The sequence below is a fragment of the Dromiciops gliroides genome, chromosome 2 (genome assembly GCF_019393635.1).
Source record: "Dromiciops gliroides isolate mDroGli1 chromosome 2, mDroGli1.pri, whole genome shotgun sequence".
NCBI classification, from domain to species: domain Eukaryota; kingdom Metazoa; phylum Chordata; class Mammalia; order Microbiotheria; family Microbiotheriidae; genus Dromiciops; species Dromiciops gliroides.
Genome location: NC_057862.1, coordinates 151,892,833 through 151,911,353, shown reverse-complemented (window position 1 = coordinate 151,911,353; position 18,521 = coordinate 151,892,833). Strand labels below are relative to the sequence as shown.

General features: G+C 35.7%; 1 protein-coding gene across 4 annotated transcripts in view; it reads right to left on the bottom strand.

Annotated features, from left to right (window-relative positions):
- MAP2K5 (mitogen-activated protein kinase kinase 5) overlaps positions 1-18,521 on the bottom strand; it is a 292,452-nt gene that overhangs the window by 251,547 nt on the left and 22,384 nt on the right. For 2 of the 4 annotated variants that reach the window (XM_043988207.1, XM_043988206.1), the window contains exon 3: positions 7,723-7,790. The exons of 1 other annotated variant lie outside the window; for it this stretch is intronic. In XM_043988207.1, the coding sequence (XP_043844142.1) occupies positions 7,723-7,790 (68 nt within the window). Of the gene's footprint in view, positions 1-7,718; positions 7,791-18,521 lie in introns of those variants that run through there. One more of the 4 variants, XM_043988209.1, reaches the window with a different exon arrangement.

Sequence of the window (18,521 nt, the reverse complement as noted above, 5' to 3'; positions counted from 1 at the left end):
AATCAGGGAAAAAAGTGGTCTCATGAAAAGGTAAACAAGGAACAGCTTTGGGGTCTGTTTACAGACATCAAATAAACATAATTATTAATTATTTGGAAGTAAAAAAATTTAAAAGTTGGCAAAGTTTAGTAATGACACTATTTGCTTTAAATGGTAAAACCATTTAACAAACTCCAGTTGGAGAATTAGGTAACACAACAGCAAATGGAATTAAAACTAGATAGGTTTAAAGTAATACATATTGACAAAGAAGCGTTTAAATGTCATATTACCTAATAAACTCAAAATTCATAGGATTCACTTAGCCAAAGCTTGCAGAATCATCATATTTAGCTTCGGGGAATGACTACACTGACCTTTCACCTGGTTTCTAGCCTGTAAAAATGTTGCTGTACTTCTGAAGTCGGAGGAACAAACTGCATTATTTAAAATAGTAGCTTCAGGGAAGCTACCACTTAAATAAATGGGGGAAAAAAGAAAAGAAAAAGAAATATCAGGCCATGTAGAAAGTTGGCCAAATGAAGCATTCCAATGAAAATAGATTGCCTCAGGCAGCTAGGTGGTACAGTGGATAAAGCACCAGCCCTGGATTCAGGAGTTCCTGAGTTCAAATCTGACCTCAGACACTTGACACTTACCAGCTGTGTGACCCTGGGCAAGTCACTTAATCCCCATTGCCCCACAACAAAAAAAAAGATAATAGATTGCTTTATCTGACCAGTTCAAATATTGCCTTGATGAAGATACTGCTCAGTAGCTATTTGAAAGCAAGTGTGTTTGTCTAGAAATGAGTAAAAAATATCAGAAACAGTAAAATGCTTTATATTATAATGAATATTTACCCTTAATTTACCCTTTTTTCCTGGATCCATTAACTTTTCCTAGGATACTAATTTGCTTAGTACCAGCTCTTTTTACTATAATTCTTTTAATTTGTGATCATTTTTTCAGTAATATGTAGTAAACATCCCTGTTATCTGCTGTGAAACTTGTCCTGAACAGCAGCCTGGGATTCCCATATAAGCTGCCAATGAATGCTTAGCACCTTCTTGAGTTCCCCTGAAGCAATTCCATAAAAGAAGTCCCTATAACAAGACTTGTGCTTGGAGGTGATTCCTGGTAGAATAGTAATGATTCTTTGCATTTATACAGATGACAAATTAACACAGAGAGAGAGAGAGAATTTTTTTATGAAAAAAGAGACTTTGCTTGCCTAGGATAAGGAACACCCATAATGACCAATGTCTTTGCTCAGTGTCTTGCAGATTATTCTTCTCTCAAATGAGCAACATATAAAGTGCTTTGTAAAGTGCAAAATGGTAGATGAGGCTGTTAGCTAATATTGTTTATAAATGTTAGCTATTGTTATGGTTGCTGACAAAGGAAGACAGATTTCTAGTCAGCTTACTAATTTCCTTTATTTTCACTTCTGTGCTTCTTGCAACAATCTCTGTTATTGTCAGAGAAGCATAAGGGAGGGTCTTTATTAAAAGATTAATGTTACCAGAATAAATTACATAAAATTGGCATCGAACTATCTTTAAAACAAACAAACAAACCATAATGGAATATATTGGCTACTCTCTTATCCAGTGGTGATGAGGTAGAGTGGAAGGACCAATGGACTGGGGTTTGAATTGAGTCAATATGACACAGTGGGAAATGTAGTGAGGGTCAGTTTCTTCACTCCTGGACTTAAATCTTGGCTGTGATGCTCACAATTCTGCATCTTCTGACCCCAGCTTCCTCATCTGTAAAACAGAAATGCACTTCTGCAATCTCACAGAAGTGTATAACCCTTAAGGAGCTACACAAAGGTAGCATCTTTATAATTATCATCATTATTGTTAATAATAGAACTAACTAATCACTGAAGACCAAGTTTATTTATTACTTATTGGTCTCAGAGAAACACCAGGTAATACTGGAAAGGTTCAGAGGGGAAATTCAGTTGTGAACTGTTTTTTCAACTTTTTCCCATCCAAGAGAATAGGATGGAAAAGAAAAAGCTGAAAGAAGGTTATTAAACAGATTAAAGGCAGTATCTCAGTATGATAAGCCACTGGACTATCAAATGCTCCGCTTTATAGGGGAGTAGCAGAAAGAACCCTGAACTAGAGAGTAGGCTCAGTTCTTCCACTAACTCATTATGCTATTGGGGGTGGGCTCTTAACCTCTCCAGGTTAGATTAGACCCTGAAGGTCTTTTCCAAGCTCTAATATTCTTATTCTATATTTCTATTTTTTATCTGGGGCAGCTAGGTGGTGCAGTGGAAAGAGTGGTAGGCCTAGCATTAGTTAAGATTCATCTTCCTGACTTCATTTCTAATCTCAGACACTAACTGGATGACCCTGGACAAGTCACTTTACCCTGTTTGCCTCAGTTTCCTTATCTATAAAATGAACTAGAGAAAGAAACGGCAAACCCCTCAGTATCTTTGCCAAGAAAAACCCCAAACGGCGTCACAAAGAGACAGGCTGAAAAATTACTAAGAAACAACAACAGATCAGTTTTATTTATACATACTTATATATAGATAGATAGATAGATAGATATACATATACATTCTTTATATATACACACACATATATACAGAATACCATATACATATATGCATGTAAACATGAAAATTCATGTACACATACATATCCTAGCATGTTAATGCTAGTTTAAAGCTAATCAAATCCAAATCTTTAAAATGCTAAGGAAGCCAAGAGCCAAAGTACACTAAAAAATGAGTTTCATCTTTCTCTGAAAACACTACACTGGTCATACCAGGAAGCAGAATGGGAACAATACTTGGATTCCTCTTGCTAATTCTCTTGCTCCACTCCCACACGCTTCTCAAAAACAGAACCAAATCCAATAAATCCTGCATCTGACACAACACTGAAGATGAAAGAATGTGAAACAATACACAAAAGAGAAAGCTATATAGTTAGGTGTCTCAACACTTAACAGGTTAACTAAAAGCAGAGGCTAGTGCTAAAATATCCTCTCTTCCCTAACCCTATACCAAAATGATAGACAATGTTTATGATAAATCAGTAAAAGAGCCAAAGGCATACTTATGTAGGCATCATGAAAATAAAGTCACTGTTGTCCAAATATCAGAAATAAAAAAGATGAAAGCCAAAAAGCTGTTGTGTTAATGATTTCCAGAACAAAGGGGGAAAACAAAACAAATTTAAAACTACATTAAAGAAATAATTAACTGTGTTTCTTAAATAATTAGCAATGATCAGGTATTTAGTTTTCAGAATATTTAGGTTCTATATAATTTTTTTTCTAATAAAGCATTTCAAATTCTAATTAAAAAATACTTTATGGAGGAATTAAAAAGATGCAATAGTGTCAGAGGAAAAGCCATGATCCCAGTAGTGGAATATTCTAACAACAGTAACTTACAAGAAACTACGCTATAAAAACAGATTGTTGATTAACACAAACTCATAACAAAACGCACATAGCTATCACAATAGTGCTGTAATAACACTTGGCTGTTGAATTCTTTCAATACATTAAATATCTCCTTGGAGACAAAATTACTTTACATTTTCTTAAAAGACAATTTATTATGGCTTTGTTTTCTTCTCATTATCTCTTAAAAATATATCTAATAAAGAAAACAAAACAAATTCTAAATAACTTACATAAAATGATACTAATGTGTGATAACAGACTTTGGTTTAATATGTTGGTTATTATTTAACCTTATACAACAACCCATTTTCATGACAAAACCCTTAGACAATATAATATTCTGTGTGTCACATGGATCAAGTAGCACCGTACACCATTATTATAGCATGCATAAAATTAACAGCCCAAGGCTGTTAGCAATTTAAATAATTGATAAGTTTTCAATTAAAAAGGCAATGTTTTCAGTTCCAATACAAAAATCGGTTTACATTACTGATAAAAAACGTCTGTTTGTGCTGGCCTGCAGCCAGAAAATGGTTTCATTTAAGCAAGTGTGGGATACTGTTCCAAGTTTCAACTCACTCACTATAAAGTCTCCAGAAATGTGAAACATTTTCTCCTTTACTGTGAAGTCCTAGTTAAACCAATTCCTAACCTCTCCAGTCAGTAATAGTGACTCACATTTATGTAAGCAAATTCAGTTTATATAGTCCTTCCATACCACCAATTTGTGATTTGTCATATCAATATTACTGGACTCATTTTATAAATGGGGAAATAGAAGCTCAAGGACATTGACTAGCCCACAGTCTCACACAATAAATAGGAGAAATGGGTCCTAAATAACAGATCTTATAAGTCCATGTCCTAAACACTTTGCACTATATCACATCACTACTGACTGCAACTATGGCTTGACAAAGAAAGGCCTCTACTATTTGCAATGGTAGAACGATCCCTAGTCTTACAGATAGAAGACTAGAGTCCTTGTTTCAGCTCTAATACTAACTCTGTTACCCTGGGCAATTCCTTTAACTTACAATTTGCTTCCCAGCTGTTCTGTGTGAAAAGAGTCTTGTAATCCTTACAACACTATTTAAATGCGATTATTGTTATGATTTCTTCACTGACCTTCCTTAATGGTGAATATGAAGGTAAAAGGACCAAAATATAACTAAGGAGTTTTATGAGGGTTTTTTTAAAAAGTGGCTATAAATTTATTAAGAAAATATGCTGGGGGGCAGCTAGATGGCGCAGTGGATAGAGCACCGGCCCTGGATTCAGGAGGACCTGAGTTCAAATCCGGCCTCAGACACTTAACACTTACTAGCTGTGTGACCCTGGGCAAGTCACTTAACCCCAATTGCCTCACTAAAAAAAAAAAGAAAAAAGAAAAAAAAAAAAAGAAAATATGCTGGGGGGCAGCTAGGTGGTGCAGTGGGTAGAGCAATGGCTCTGGATTCAGGAGTACCTGAGTTCAAATCCGGCCTCAGACACTTAACACTTACTAGCTGTGTGACCCTGGGCAAGTCACTTAACCCCAACTGCCTCACCAAAAAAAAGAAAAAAAGAAAAAAAAGAAAATATCCTGGATTAAAAACCAGATCTGAAAAGAAATGTAAAAAGTATCAATAATTCCTTTATCTTATGATTCCAATTCTTGCCATGAAGGCATACTTGTGTACATATGTATGTAGCATTAAAAAAACAATCTCAGTGCCAGTTATTGTGTGGCTATTGTATAGCCAATGCCACTATTTTCCCTAATCCATCCACTGTTTAGACTTCAAAATGACTACCACTGGAATCTTTCAATGGAAATCCACCACCTGAACAAATGCAGAGTTAAACCAAATGAATATACTCTCTAAGAAAGGAAATGACTTTTTGTTTTCTTAATTTTGTTCAAATTAAAGAAAGGGGGTATGAGTAGAGGAAAACAGTCAAAAGGAAAACTCTTCTCTTTCCTTGACCTAAAATAGAGTATTCTCTTTAGGAAAGGTAAAAACCAGTTCCATTAGAGTTCAGGAAACTGCAGGAATACAGATAACTGCATGTGTCTAATGTTATTCTAGAGCAAGGAAACAATTAGAATCTGAAGTCAAGAAACTAAAGAATGAATCATTAACTGGGATAACAAAACAGACCTAATAGGAACATCTCAACCTAGTCATTAGAAAAATACTGATAGTTTATAAATAAATACTAATGTTGACAAATAATCAGTATGATCATATAAATCAAAGTCCATTAAGTAAGCAAACCTTTCCAGTTTTGCATTATGAAAATGTCTGATTGTGTGACTCTACCAGAGAGATAATAAACAACAGTGATGGGGGCGGCTAGGTGGCACAGTGGCTAAAGCACTGGCCCTGGATTCAGGAGGACCTGAGTTCAAATCCGACCGCAGACACTTGACACTTACTAGCTGTGTGACCCTGGGCAAGTCACTTAATTCCCATTGCCCCGCAAAAAACAACAACAACAACAACAAAAGATCAACAGTGATGTAAGCATGGGATGTAAGTATGTAAGTAAGTGATGTAAGTATGGGAAAACCACAACTTTCTTTTTACATATTGCTTTGTACTTTATTATTTTAAAAGTGTTAAACTGTGATTGTACATATATAACCTATATCAGATTGCTTTCTGTCTTGGGGAGGAGAGAGGGAAGGGTGGGAGAGAGAAAAATTTGGACCTAAAAATCTTATGAAAACAAATGTTGAAAACTATCTTTACATGTAACTGGAAAAGAATAAAATATTTTTATGATAAAAAAAATTTAAAACAACAAAAGCTCTTGAACTTTTGGAATAGTTAACTCTGTATTAAAATCAGGGCTAGAACTTTCAATAGATAGTTCTGTTCTCTGTCTTTCAAGAAACTGAAGAACCCAGTCTTGAATTCTCAATACACAAAGACTCCCACTGAAGCTAATGGGAAGTCAATGGAAAATTGACTTTTCCAATGCTCTGTTAATCATGTCATCTCTCTTATTCTCATTTTCCCTACTCTAAAATAAACATTTCAGAGGAACCTTTCTTGGTATTTTGTAGCTTGTGTTACAACAAAGCAATTTGGCGGATTTTAGTTAACCCTCCACCAAAACAATACCACCTTGCTGCTGGATAATGAAGAGACGTTTTAGGTAAAAAGGCTATCACCAGGATTACCATTCCTTGCAGTGGTATAGTGCTTTTAATTTTTCACAGCGCATTTATAGGTATTGGTGTCATGGAAAGAACAAAGACCAAGACTCAGGACACTTGAGTTCTGGTTTTATCTCCCATACTAAATACTCAAACTTTGTAATTATTTGGTCATTTGTTTCCTTAACTGTAAAATGAGGGGTCTGACACGATGATTTCTAAGGTCCCTTCAAGCTGTAAAATTGTATGATTCATCTTATTCTTAAAACAACCCCACGAGGTAGGTAATATACAATCCTTATTCCCAACTGACAAATGAAGAAACTGAGATACAAAGGTTAAGGAATTTCCTAAGGTAAGTCTGAGGCATACGTCCAACTCAACTCTTATAATTCTCATTTCTATACACTTTCTACTAGATCATACTATGCAAACTTTGATGGTTATCTCAAATCAAGGTTCAGGCATTGCTTTAGGAAAATCTGAATTTTTCAATTTTAGTCCTACATCTTTAATAATAAATCCATCCATCTTATTTATCCACTTCAGTCAAATACAAATGGTAATGCAAATTTTCAGTGACATTCAAAACAAAAAGGATAAGTCATTTCTAGATACAGTCAGTCACATTTATTCAATAAGTAACCTTGAATTCTCTCTTTCTCTCTGGCATGTGAGGCATAAAAATAACAGATAGTACATCTTTAAATCATGTATCTATATTAAGCCTGCAGCAACAATATGACTGTAGTCTTCTGGAAGGGTAAAAGAGATCCCCAGTTGAAAGTAGATTTTGAAAAAATTTTTAGAGCCCAGGGGTTCATTTTTAATGAGCCGTTACTTTAAGTACTGCATAAAAAATACAGGAAATTGATAGTCCATTTAGTCTGCACTATACCTAATGCAAAAGTCATTAAGATGCATTTATTCTTAATGTTCATGATATGATCAGTAAGTGTACAACTCTTTTGAAAAGTGTTATGCATGCCCCTAACTTTCATGTAAAATGTTTAAGCCTTACATATTACATAGGAAAATGTGATAAATGCCACACTTTATCTAGATTTAATATCTTAGTAGGCCAGAAGAACAATGTTCTTAATTGTATTAACATTTTAGAAAATATTTCTTATGCATAATATACCTACATATGACAGCATGGCCTTCATTTCTTCATCACTTCTTACAGTAATTCGATCACCATCCTCATCTTCATCTGATTAAAAAGAAATATAATAAGGATGATAAGATTTCAAGTGTCATTTTTGGTAGGGAATAACAAGTATATTAATAACATTTGAGAATCTGTTGTAATTAGTCTCTTCTAAACTGATATCAAATAAAACCAAGGTGGTTCTCAGTGGACTCAGAACCTTTGAAGAAAATTAATATTCTCCCATAGGGTCAAACAAGCAGTAGATAAGGGGATTCCGGATATGGTGGACTCATACATATATATGATTGCACAATGATATATGGAATATTTATATTACATTGCTTACAATAGTCTTTTATAATTGAGTCTATCCAGAATCAGTTCATAAGCCACACATGAAAAGATGCCTTCTAACTTGTAGAACCTCACCTGGCTTTGTACCAAACATGGAATAGTTTATCTTAGTCACTACTTTTTTGGTCAAATTTGGTTCTAGATGATTTTGGGCCATTTCCAGAATCAAAATATGCCTTCTAGAAAGAGAGAGAGATACATGGATAGATAGATACAGGTATGTATGTACATAAACATGTACTTCATTAAATATTTCCCAGTTGCATTAAAAAATTTTAACATTCATTTTTTGGGGCAGCTAGGTGGTGCAGTGGATAGAGCACCGGCCCTGGAGTCAGGAGTCCCTGAGTTCAAATCCAGCCTCAGACACTTAACACTTATTAGCTGTGTGACCATGGGCAAGTCACTTAACCCCAATTGCCTCACTAAAAAAAAAAGAAAAAAAAATTTAACATTCATTTTTTTTAAATTTTGAGTTCCAAATTTCTCTACTTCCCAACTCTCCCCTACTTCTTGAGGAGTCAAGCAATATGATATCGATTATACATATGAAGTCAAGCAAAACATATTTCCATATTAACCATATTGCAAAAGAAAATATACACAGTAAAAAAAAAAAAGAAAAAGAAAGTGAAAAAATATGCTTCAATTTGCACTCAGAGTTCATCAGTTCTTTCTCTGGAGGTGGATAGCATTTTTCATCATGGGTCCTTTGGCACTGTCTTGGATCATTGTCTTGATCAGAGTAGATCTTTCACAGTTGATTATCATTACAATATTGTTGTTACTATGTACAATGTTTTCCTGGTTCTGCTCACTTTCATTTGGATCAGTTCATATATGACTTTCTATGTTTTTCTAAAACCATCTTTCTCATCATTTCTTATAGCACAATAGTATTCCATCACAATCATATATCACAATTTGTGCAGCCATTCTCAAATTGATGGGCATTCCCTCAATCTCTAATTCTTTGCCACTACTAAAAATATTTTCATAGAAATAGGTCCTTGGGGGCAGCTAGGTGGCGCAGTGGATAAAACAGCAGCCCTGGATTCAGGAGGACCTGAGTTCAAAGCTGGCCTCAGACACTTGACACTTACTAGCTGTGTGACCCTGGGCAAGTCACTTAACCCTCATTACCCTGCAAAAATAGAAAAAAAAAAAAAAGAAATAGGTCCTTTCCCCTTTTCTTTGATCTCCTTAGGATATAGACCAAGTAGTAGTATTGCTGGGTCAAAGAGTATGCACAGATTTATAGCTCTTTGGGCACAGTTCCAAAATGTTCTCCAGAATAGTTAGACCAGTGCACAAGCTCGCCAACAGTCTGTTAGTGTCTCTATTTTTCGACATCCCTTCTAGCCTTTGTCATTTTCCTTTTCTGACATGTTAGCCAATCTGATAGATGTGAGGTGGTGGCTCAGAGTTGCTTTAATTTGCATTTCTCTAATCAATAGTGATTTAGAGCTTTTTAAAATGTGACTATTGATAGATTTGATTTCTTCTTCTGAAAACTACTTGTTCATCACCTTTGACCATTTACAAACTGGGGAACAGCTCTAATTTTTATCAATTTGGTTCAGCTCCTTATACATTTGAGAAATAAGTTCTTTATCAGAGAAACTTGGTGTAAAATGTTTTTCCCGGGGCGAAGTACTCAAATGACTATCTCCCATCGAGGATACTCAAAACAATGTGCCACAGGCCCTGAAGACAATTCCAAAGAAATTCCAAAACATTTTGTGCAATGACAGCATAACTTAAGAAAGAGATTATTTTTTCCAAGTATACATAAAGACAATTTTTAACATTCATTTGAAAAAAATTTTTGAGTTCCAAATTTTCTCTTTCCTTCCCTTCCCCCGCCTAAGATGGTAAGCAATTTGATATCGATTATATATGTGCAATCATGTAAAACATATTTCCATATTAGTCATGTTGAACAGACCAAAAGGAAAAAAACACACAAAAAATAAAGAAAGTGAAAATAGCATGTTTCAAGCTGCATTTATATTCTTTCTCTGAATATGGATAGCATTTTCTATTTTGAGTCCTTTGGAATTGTCTTGGATCATTGTATTGCTGAGAAGAGCTAAGTCAGTCATAGTTGATCATTGTATGTTGTTGCTATTACTGTGTACAGTGTTCTCCTGGTTCTGCTCACTTCACCCTGCATCAGTACACGTAAGTCTTTCCGGGTTTTTCTGAAAGTAACCTGCTCATCATTTCTTATAGCACAACAGTACTACATTACATTAATATACTACAACTGGTTCAGTCATTCCCCAATTGATGGGCATCCCCTCAATTTCCAATTCTTTGCCACCACAAAAAGAGCTGCTATAAATATTTCTGTACATGTAGATCCACAAAAAGACAACTTTGAACACAATGCTGTTCATTAGGCTATATAAACTCTAATGTGTTCATTAACTTTCTTTTTAAAAAGTAATGAAAAAGACCAAAAATTGGTGGATTACAGAGAAGTTTCACATGTATACATCATAAATGTTTTAGATAAGAACATTTGGAGGATACTACATTTAGGAACCACTGAGTGACATCACAAAAAAAGCAAAACTGTCCTAACAGACAGGAAATAACTAGTTACTGATGCAAGAATGAAATCAAAACCAGGTGTCAAAATCAGACCACAGCCTATTTAGAGCAAAGGTCAAAATCAATATAAAATTAGAAGGAAAGGTAAAAAGACAGTTGCAACAACTTCAAACTCATCTGTACAAATGAGCTGACCGTGTTGAAAAATGAGAAAAAAAGGACAAAAACAAAAAGATACCCTTTATTATCACCATTCCCAGAAAAAGTTTAATCACTGCAAGAAGACCAAAAGAGTTCAGAAACTGCACTAGACAGCAAACACTTGATTTCCTTGGCAAGTGGAAATAGAATAACACCAGGCAACAATAATTAACAGGCATGGCAACAGATTCAAGCAGAGAAAGGCTGGTCTGAAACTATTAATTGACATGCACCAGTTTCTCAGAGCTTCTGTCATATATTATCTTTTTTTTTTTCAGGGCAATGAGGGTTAAGTGACTTGCCCAGGATCACACAGCCAGTAGGTGTCAAGTGTCTGAGGCCAGATTTGAACTCAGGTCCTCCTGAATCCAGTGCCAGTGCTTTATCCACTGCGCCACCTAGCTGCTCTTGTCATATATTATCTTAAGGCTAGAAGTTAGTTCCAGAAAAAACAGAAGCACTCCTTACATGGTGACATGCAAAATCAATGAGACAGAATAACTTTTCAAAAATTGGAAAGTTGCTATCATAAATGTGTAAAGAATTATGCTTCTATTGTTAAAACATCAAATGATCTTATTCATGGATATAAAATTGAAGAGAACCAAAAATAGAAGGGCATGAAAGGTCAATATAATAAGGTCAAGTCATTTGGAGATTTTTGGACAGATAAATGTGAACAAGCTTTTAACAATTTGATCAATCACTTTACACATATGCACCATATTTAGCCAAAGCCTGATAAGCCTCTTTTTTTCTGCACATGGATGCTAGCTTAGAAAGCTTAGTAGCAGGCTAATCCCAAAAGGGTGATGTTCATCAGAAAACTATTGCTTTTGTCAAAAAAAAAAAAAACGACTTAGTGACAGTGAGACTTGCTATTCCATATAGAAACTAGAGTTCTTAACTTTGAAGTGGGCTGACACCAAGAAATTCAACTACTACCTATATGAAACTAAATTTCAAGTGGGGACTGACAATGCTCCATTGATCTATTTTGACTAGCACCAAATTACATGCTGTTTGCTAGAGAGGGGTAGTGTCATTAGTGAATTATGAATTCATTTTGCCCTGGTGGCCAGGACAAATTAATGTGGAGGCTGATATTCTATCTCAAAGGCAATGACACCAAAGCTATAGTATACCTAAAGAAGAAATGAAAGCTACCACCAAATGAGTAGAGTAAAAGACAAATTGAAGTGTAGCTAAGAGTTTAGGATTTCCAGACAGCATGCCATTTGTGTATGTGAACTGTTTCATTAGGGGAAGAAGGGAAGGGAATAAGCATTTATATAGTGCCTACTATATGCCAGGCACTGTACTAACCACTTTATAAATATTTCATTTGATATTCACAACAACCCTGTGACAAGGTACTATTATTATCCCCATTTTACAGATGAGGAAACTCAGGCACACAGAATTTAAGTGACTTGCCCAAGGTAAAACAGCTTGTAAGTGTCTGAAGCCAAATTTGAACTCAGGTCTTCTTGACTCCAAGCCCAGCACTCTATTCACTGAGCCACCTAGCTGCCCTAGGTGGCATTAAACCATCCCTTTCTGCTGTGGAAATTTATTTTGATTTGGGGACCCTACCTTTGGGCTGAGATTGGAAAGCCTTAGGCCCTCAGGGTCTCTTCTGTGTGGGAGGGGCTGGTGCCCCTCCTCCTCAGCTTCAGCTGAGCCAAAAAGCCCCATGGGCTGTACAAGACACTAGGTCAGACAGCTGCAGGGGGGGGGGGGAAGCCCCCAGCTCCCTCAGACCTGAGCGGAGGTATCTGAGAGATGCTGGGCTCTGGTGTAGCCTGTGCTGAGGCACATGAGGCTGGAGCGCACCCCCACCCCCACCAGCCACAGCCCTGGCTGGTGGATTAGCTTGGTCTGTGTGGGTGCAAAAAGCCCCAAGATCTGAGTGGAGATAAGAAAGGTATATATAGACCTGGGAGTTAGACAGCAGGGGGTTCGGTCGGAGGGAAGGGGGGAGGCACACGAGAGAAGCTGAAAAGAGGTTCAGACAGACAAGAAGAGGTCAAGAGGCAGCTGAGGACACGGCAAAGATTGGAGACTAGAGACGGGTCTACAAGGATGCAGGAGAAGACGAGAAGGACTAGGAGCAGAGAAAAGAGAGGCCAAAGGGCAGACTGACAGAGCAGACAGACAGAAGGTCAGTGAGAGAGACACACGGGTTCAGCGGTGGCAGTAAGGAGAGGAAAGTTAGAAGTAGGGAGATTAAAAAGTGAAAGGGGCTCGGAGTTAGAATAAAGGACTGAGTGCCCTAAGGCAAGAGGCAGCTAAGGCCCCTATTGTATTCAAGAAGTTCCAAAGAGACACAGTGGAAAGAGAAGTGCCACAACGCAGTCAGGTTGTACATTTTATTTCCCTGTATTCTTAATTTTAAAGAGTATCTCATAAATAAACTCTGCTTTGATTATTTGGTTAAGAGGCTTCTTAATATTTTGCTTATCAATTTGGGGAGTGGAGCAGTATGGTGGAACTTTATAAATGGCCCACATTAAATTAATAGCAGTCAGACAGCCGAATAGTCAAGAATCCCAGAATTAGTACCCCAATCAAATTAGTCCCCCCAAATCAGGCCCAGTCATTTTAAAATACTTTTACATTTTAATGGTGACCACAAAGGGACTTATGGCCCAATTATAATTTTTCTAAACCTATAATTTTTCATATACTTATAATTTTTCATAAATCAAATTATATAATTTTTCCAGATATAGTTATAATTAATAATTAATTTTTTACACTGCCTTCTTCAGTTTGTGGATGATTGGTGGAGATAGCAGATGGCTGATAAAGGACTATAAGTAGTACAAGATGAGACATAAGACAGCTATTCTAAAAGAACCAAATTCCAGTTCTTAAAAAGTATTCTACTACTAAGACTATGGCAGAAGTTGGAGTTGCACATAAGAGTAGCATATCATATTATTACCATTTTCATACATGATATCAAGAAGCAGTAAGTGCTACCCAGAGCAAATCATGCTATGGCCCTGAAAGCTCTACATGATAACTTCTGATACATGGGTCAAGTAAGGAGATTGGAGCTAGTAAGGGACAGATTTTTACTAACCTAAAATGGCTTTAGCTGTCACTAAGAACTGTGAGACTTTATGTTTACTGTTTGTGAAGAAAAGTACTATCAACTTATGCAACATAGCAAATAAGTACTATTCGGTACTTATCTGCATTGGATTTTTTATACTAGATAGAGGGACACAGTAAGAAGTTAGATATGCACAAATATATCCAATCAGAAAGCTTCCACAGTTAACATATTGTGGAAGAAATATTTTTTCAGTATTTGGCTTTCTTGTCAGTATCTATTTTGATCAAGGTAGAGATTCTGAAAACAAGTTAACTTTAAAAACTTATCTTTGGCAGATAATAAAAAATTTAGAACTACATCTTACCACTTACCAAGGAGACCCACAACTAATTGAATATATGGAGTGGAGGGTGAGAGAGAATTAAGGATGTCAACCTACATGTCAAGGATGACATGTAAGATGTGAGTCTGAGTGACTGGTAATATGGTGAGACTCTTGAAAGTAAGAGAGAAGTTACGGAAAAGAGAGGGTTTAGGAAAAAATAAAATGAGTTTTGTTTTGGACATACTGAGATTAAGATGTCTATGAGATATTCAGTTTGAGATGTCCAACGGATAAGATAGGTGGAGATGTGAGACTGGAAGTCAGGAGAGGTTAGTAAAGGTCAAATAGATCTAACAATCATTTGCATAGAAATGATCATTGAATCCATTAGAGCTAATAAGATTGGCAAGCACAACAGTATAGAGGAAAAAGAGAAGAGGGCCCAGGACAAACCTTAAGGAACACCTATGATTAGCAGACATAGACTGGATGAAGATCTGACAAATGATCCTGAGGGGTGGTCAGACATGTAGGATAACCAGGAGAAAGCAGTGTTTTCAAAACCAAGATATAAGAGTATCAAGGAGAAGAGGATGACAGACAGTATCAAAAGCTGTAGAGAGGTCAAGAAGAATGAGGACTGGGAAAAGGCCAGTAGATTTGGCAATGAAGAAATTCAGTGCTAACTTTGAAGAGAGAGGTTCCAATTGAATGATGAGATAAGAAGATAGACCACAAGTATTTTTACACCATGTTTAAGTATGACCATGAACTTTGCCCACCTGTTGATATGTGCTCTGGAGTCTTGAAGAATTTTAAAAATCTAGTTACTCATAACAAATATATTTCATTTTTGAGAGAGAAGTTGAAGAAATATTACTAACTAGCCATGACCTCAGCTCAGAAAGATTCTGACAGAAATAAACAGTTACAACAGTGTCCAATCAAGTACTACAACCAGGTAACATAGTTTTGCCAAAAACCTTTAAATTCAAGGAATCCACAAATTAGTGGAAAGACGAAAATTTCTTCCTTTTCAGATTACTGCGACACTAGGCAACTTTCCAGTTTATAGAATAATACTTGAAAGCAGGAGGGGGTCTATAAAACAATTCATGACAACAGTCCACATGATAGACACTGCATAGAGAAACCCTAGGTTAGGACTGAATGGCAACCCCAGTTCAGACAATAAGGAACTGAGAAACTGAGAAACAGTGTCTTCCCCACCCAAACCTCACTTTACAAACCTCTAGAAGAAAAAAGATGACCTATGTGGCTTAGAGATAGGATAATCTACACCATCAACAAGATCAGGTAAATATGCAGAAAGATTAGTAGGTCACTAGGTTAACGTGATTTTGCAATAGAAACAGGAAGATTGGTTCTTCATGCAGCCAGACACAATTCCTGTTGATGAATTATATCTAATATTACTTTACCTTTTGATGAGTAAATACAGCATCATACAAGTATTATTATTATTAATTTACTTACCTGTTATAATTGTTACTATTGCAAGTGTTGTGTTATTTTTATTCTATTGAACTACTGTTATTAGTAGTGTTGTATTTTTTATTACTTGAAGCAGCCTGTCAAGGGATGCTTTTCAATATGATACAATTATTATATATAATATCAATGTGGATTTGATGTACCCCCATATGATTTTTTTCAGGAGACTGAAAAAAATATTTGGTTACAGGGAGAAATGTAATAGCAGCTTCAATAGTCTTTTCTTCAGAGACTACAGATATTGTTAATGAATCTTTAAGAGGCTACGGAATCTTGAATAGTGAGTTTAACTGCAATTCCTTGAAAATCTAAGTTTTATCTTTGATCTATAAGGAGTCTGTAAGGAGATAGTGTTTTAAATTTGAGAAGCTAGGTGGCATAGAGCCTGGTGTCATTAAGACCTGAACTCAAATGTGGCTCTGAGACCCTGGACAAGTCACTGAACCTCCAGTTTGCCTCAGTTTCTTCAACTGTAAATTAGGGTTAATAAGAACACCTACTCAAAGGCTTGTGAGGATCAAATGAGAAAAATGAAATTTGTAAAGGTTAGCACAGTGCTGGGTACACAGTAGATGCTATATAAATATGTCTTCCCTTCCTCCTCCTCCGCCCTTTAAATGTTTCTTCCCTTCCTCTCATGCCCTTAACTGTCACCTATAAAGAAACTGCGTTTAACAGTTATTCAGGACAAAATATGGGAAAAAATATGAAAAGACAGAAATTAAGAGGATAATAAAAGAACTTATTCTTTAAGAGAATGAAGTTTAACTCATATGGGAAACAAACAAAAAGCATTCTTTTTTAATAATAATAATAAACATTTTTATCTAAAGTTTTGAATTCCAAATTCTATCCCTCCTTCTCCCACTCCCTGAGGCAGTAAGTTATGAGAAAGGTTATACATGTGCAATTATGAAAAACATTCCTTTTGTATAAGAAAACTTGAATAAAAGAAAAAAATGAAAGATAGTGACAAATAGCATGCTTCAGTCTGTGTTCCATCAATATCAGTCCTTTCTTTGGAGATGAATAGTATGCTTTATCATTAGTCCTTTGGGATTCTCTTGGATCACTGAGAATAGTTAAGTCATTCACAGTTCTTCATCCAACAACATCGCTGTCGCTGTGTACAATGTTCTCCTGGTTCTGCTCATTTCACTATACATGAGTTCATATAAGTCCTTCTAGGCATTTCTAATATCATCCTGCTTGTGACTTCTTAAGGCACAATAACATTCCATCACAATGATATACCACAGTTTATTTAGCCATTTCCCAATTGATGGGCATTCCTTTTATTTCCAATTCCTTAGCCACAACAAAAAGAGCTACTATAAGTATTTTTGTACAAATAGATATTTTTTTTCTTTTTTGGGGATGTCCTTGGCATATAAACCTAGCAGTGGTATTACTGGATCAAAGAGTATGCACAGTTTTATAGCACTTTGGAGAGAGTTCCAAATTGCTCTCCAGAATGGTTGAATCCGATCACAGCTTCACCAACAATAAATTAGTGTCCCAATTTTCCCAACATTCCCTCCAACATCCAATATTTCCCTTTTTGGTTATATTGGCCACTGATAGGTGTGAGATGATACCTCAGAGTTGTTTTAATTTTCATTTCTCAGATCAATAGTGATTTAGATCATTTTATATGACTACAGATAGCTTTAATTTCTTTGTCTTAAAACAGGTTGTTCCTATCCTTTGACCATTTATCAATCGGGGAATGACCTGTAATTTTACAAACTTGACTCAGTTTTCTATATATTTGAGAAATAAGGCCTTTACCAGAGATACCTGCTTCAAAAATTCTTTCCCAGTTTTCTGAACAAAAAGCATTCTTGAGCGACTTCATCTACAATACTGAGAGCTGATGCTAGGGCTCTGCTTAGGAAATGAGAAGTTACTAGTTAAACTTATGGTTAGAGGTGAGCTCTTATAAGTGAAATGTCTTTGTTTTGTTATTTGTTACCCTGTTAATGCATTATATAATCACTGATTTTAATGTTTATTTAAGCCTAGAAGATTAAGGGTTTACCATAAAAAGAAATATGAGCAACTGCTTATTGGAAAAGAGATTTCTCCAATTTAATAATAATATTTAATGATTGGGGGGTCTGAGCTAACATATTAATGTTAAAGACGTTGAATTCTTGTCATTAATAAAGACATTCTAACATACCCTTAGATTTCCTTAGAATTAGGGATAATGGAAATAAATACAAGTCAGATAACAGGTTAAGGGACAGTTACCCCATGTAAGCTACATTTGAAGATGACTGACCCCAAAAACTCTGTTACGAAGATAAACCATTTGTAAAAACACCACTTAGGAAACATAGCATCAAAAATCATAGTATCATATATTTGCAGATAGAAAGGACCTTGGAGGAAACTATACCAACCTTCTCATTTCACAGATAAAGAACAAAAGTCACAAGAGGTTAAGTAATTATGACCAAGATCACAAAAGTAAATTCCATGAGTAGCAGAGACAAAAGTCAAACTCTGAGCTCTTTCCACTATTTAACAAAACATTCAAAAGCAATGGAGGCAAAAAACAAATAATCAGAGATCCAACTGAGCCATGTTATCTCAAGATCATGAAGCTGGCAGAAGGAAAACAAAAATGGAACTGGTTTGTATTCATTTCTATAATCATCCATTTTAATAATAAATGACTGTGGAACCACCAAATGTAGACACTAGTATTTCAGTCTTTATTTTTTAAAAACTGTGAGAATAATGTAAATATGTATGGAAATTA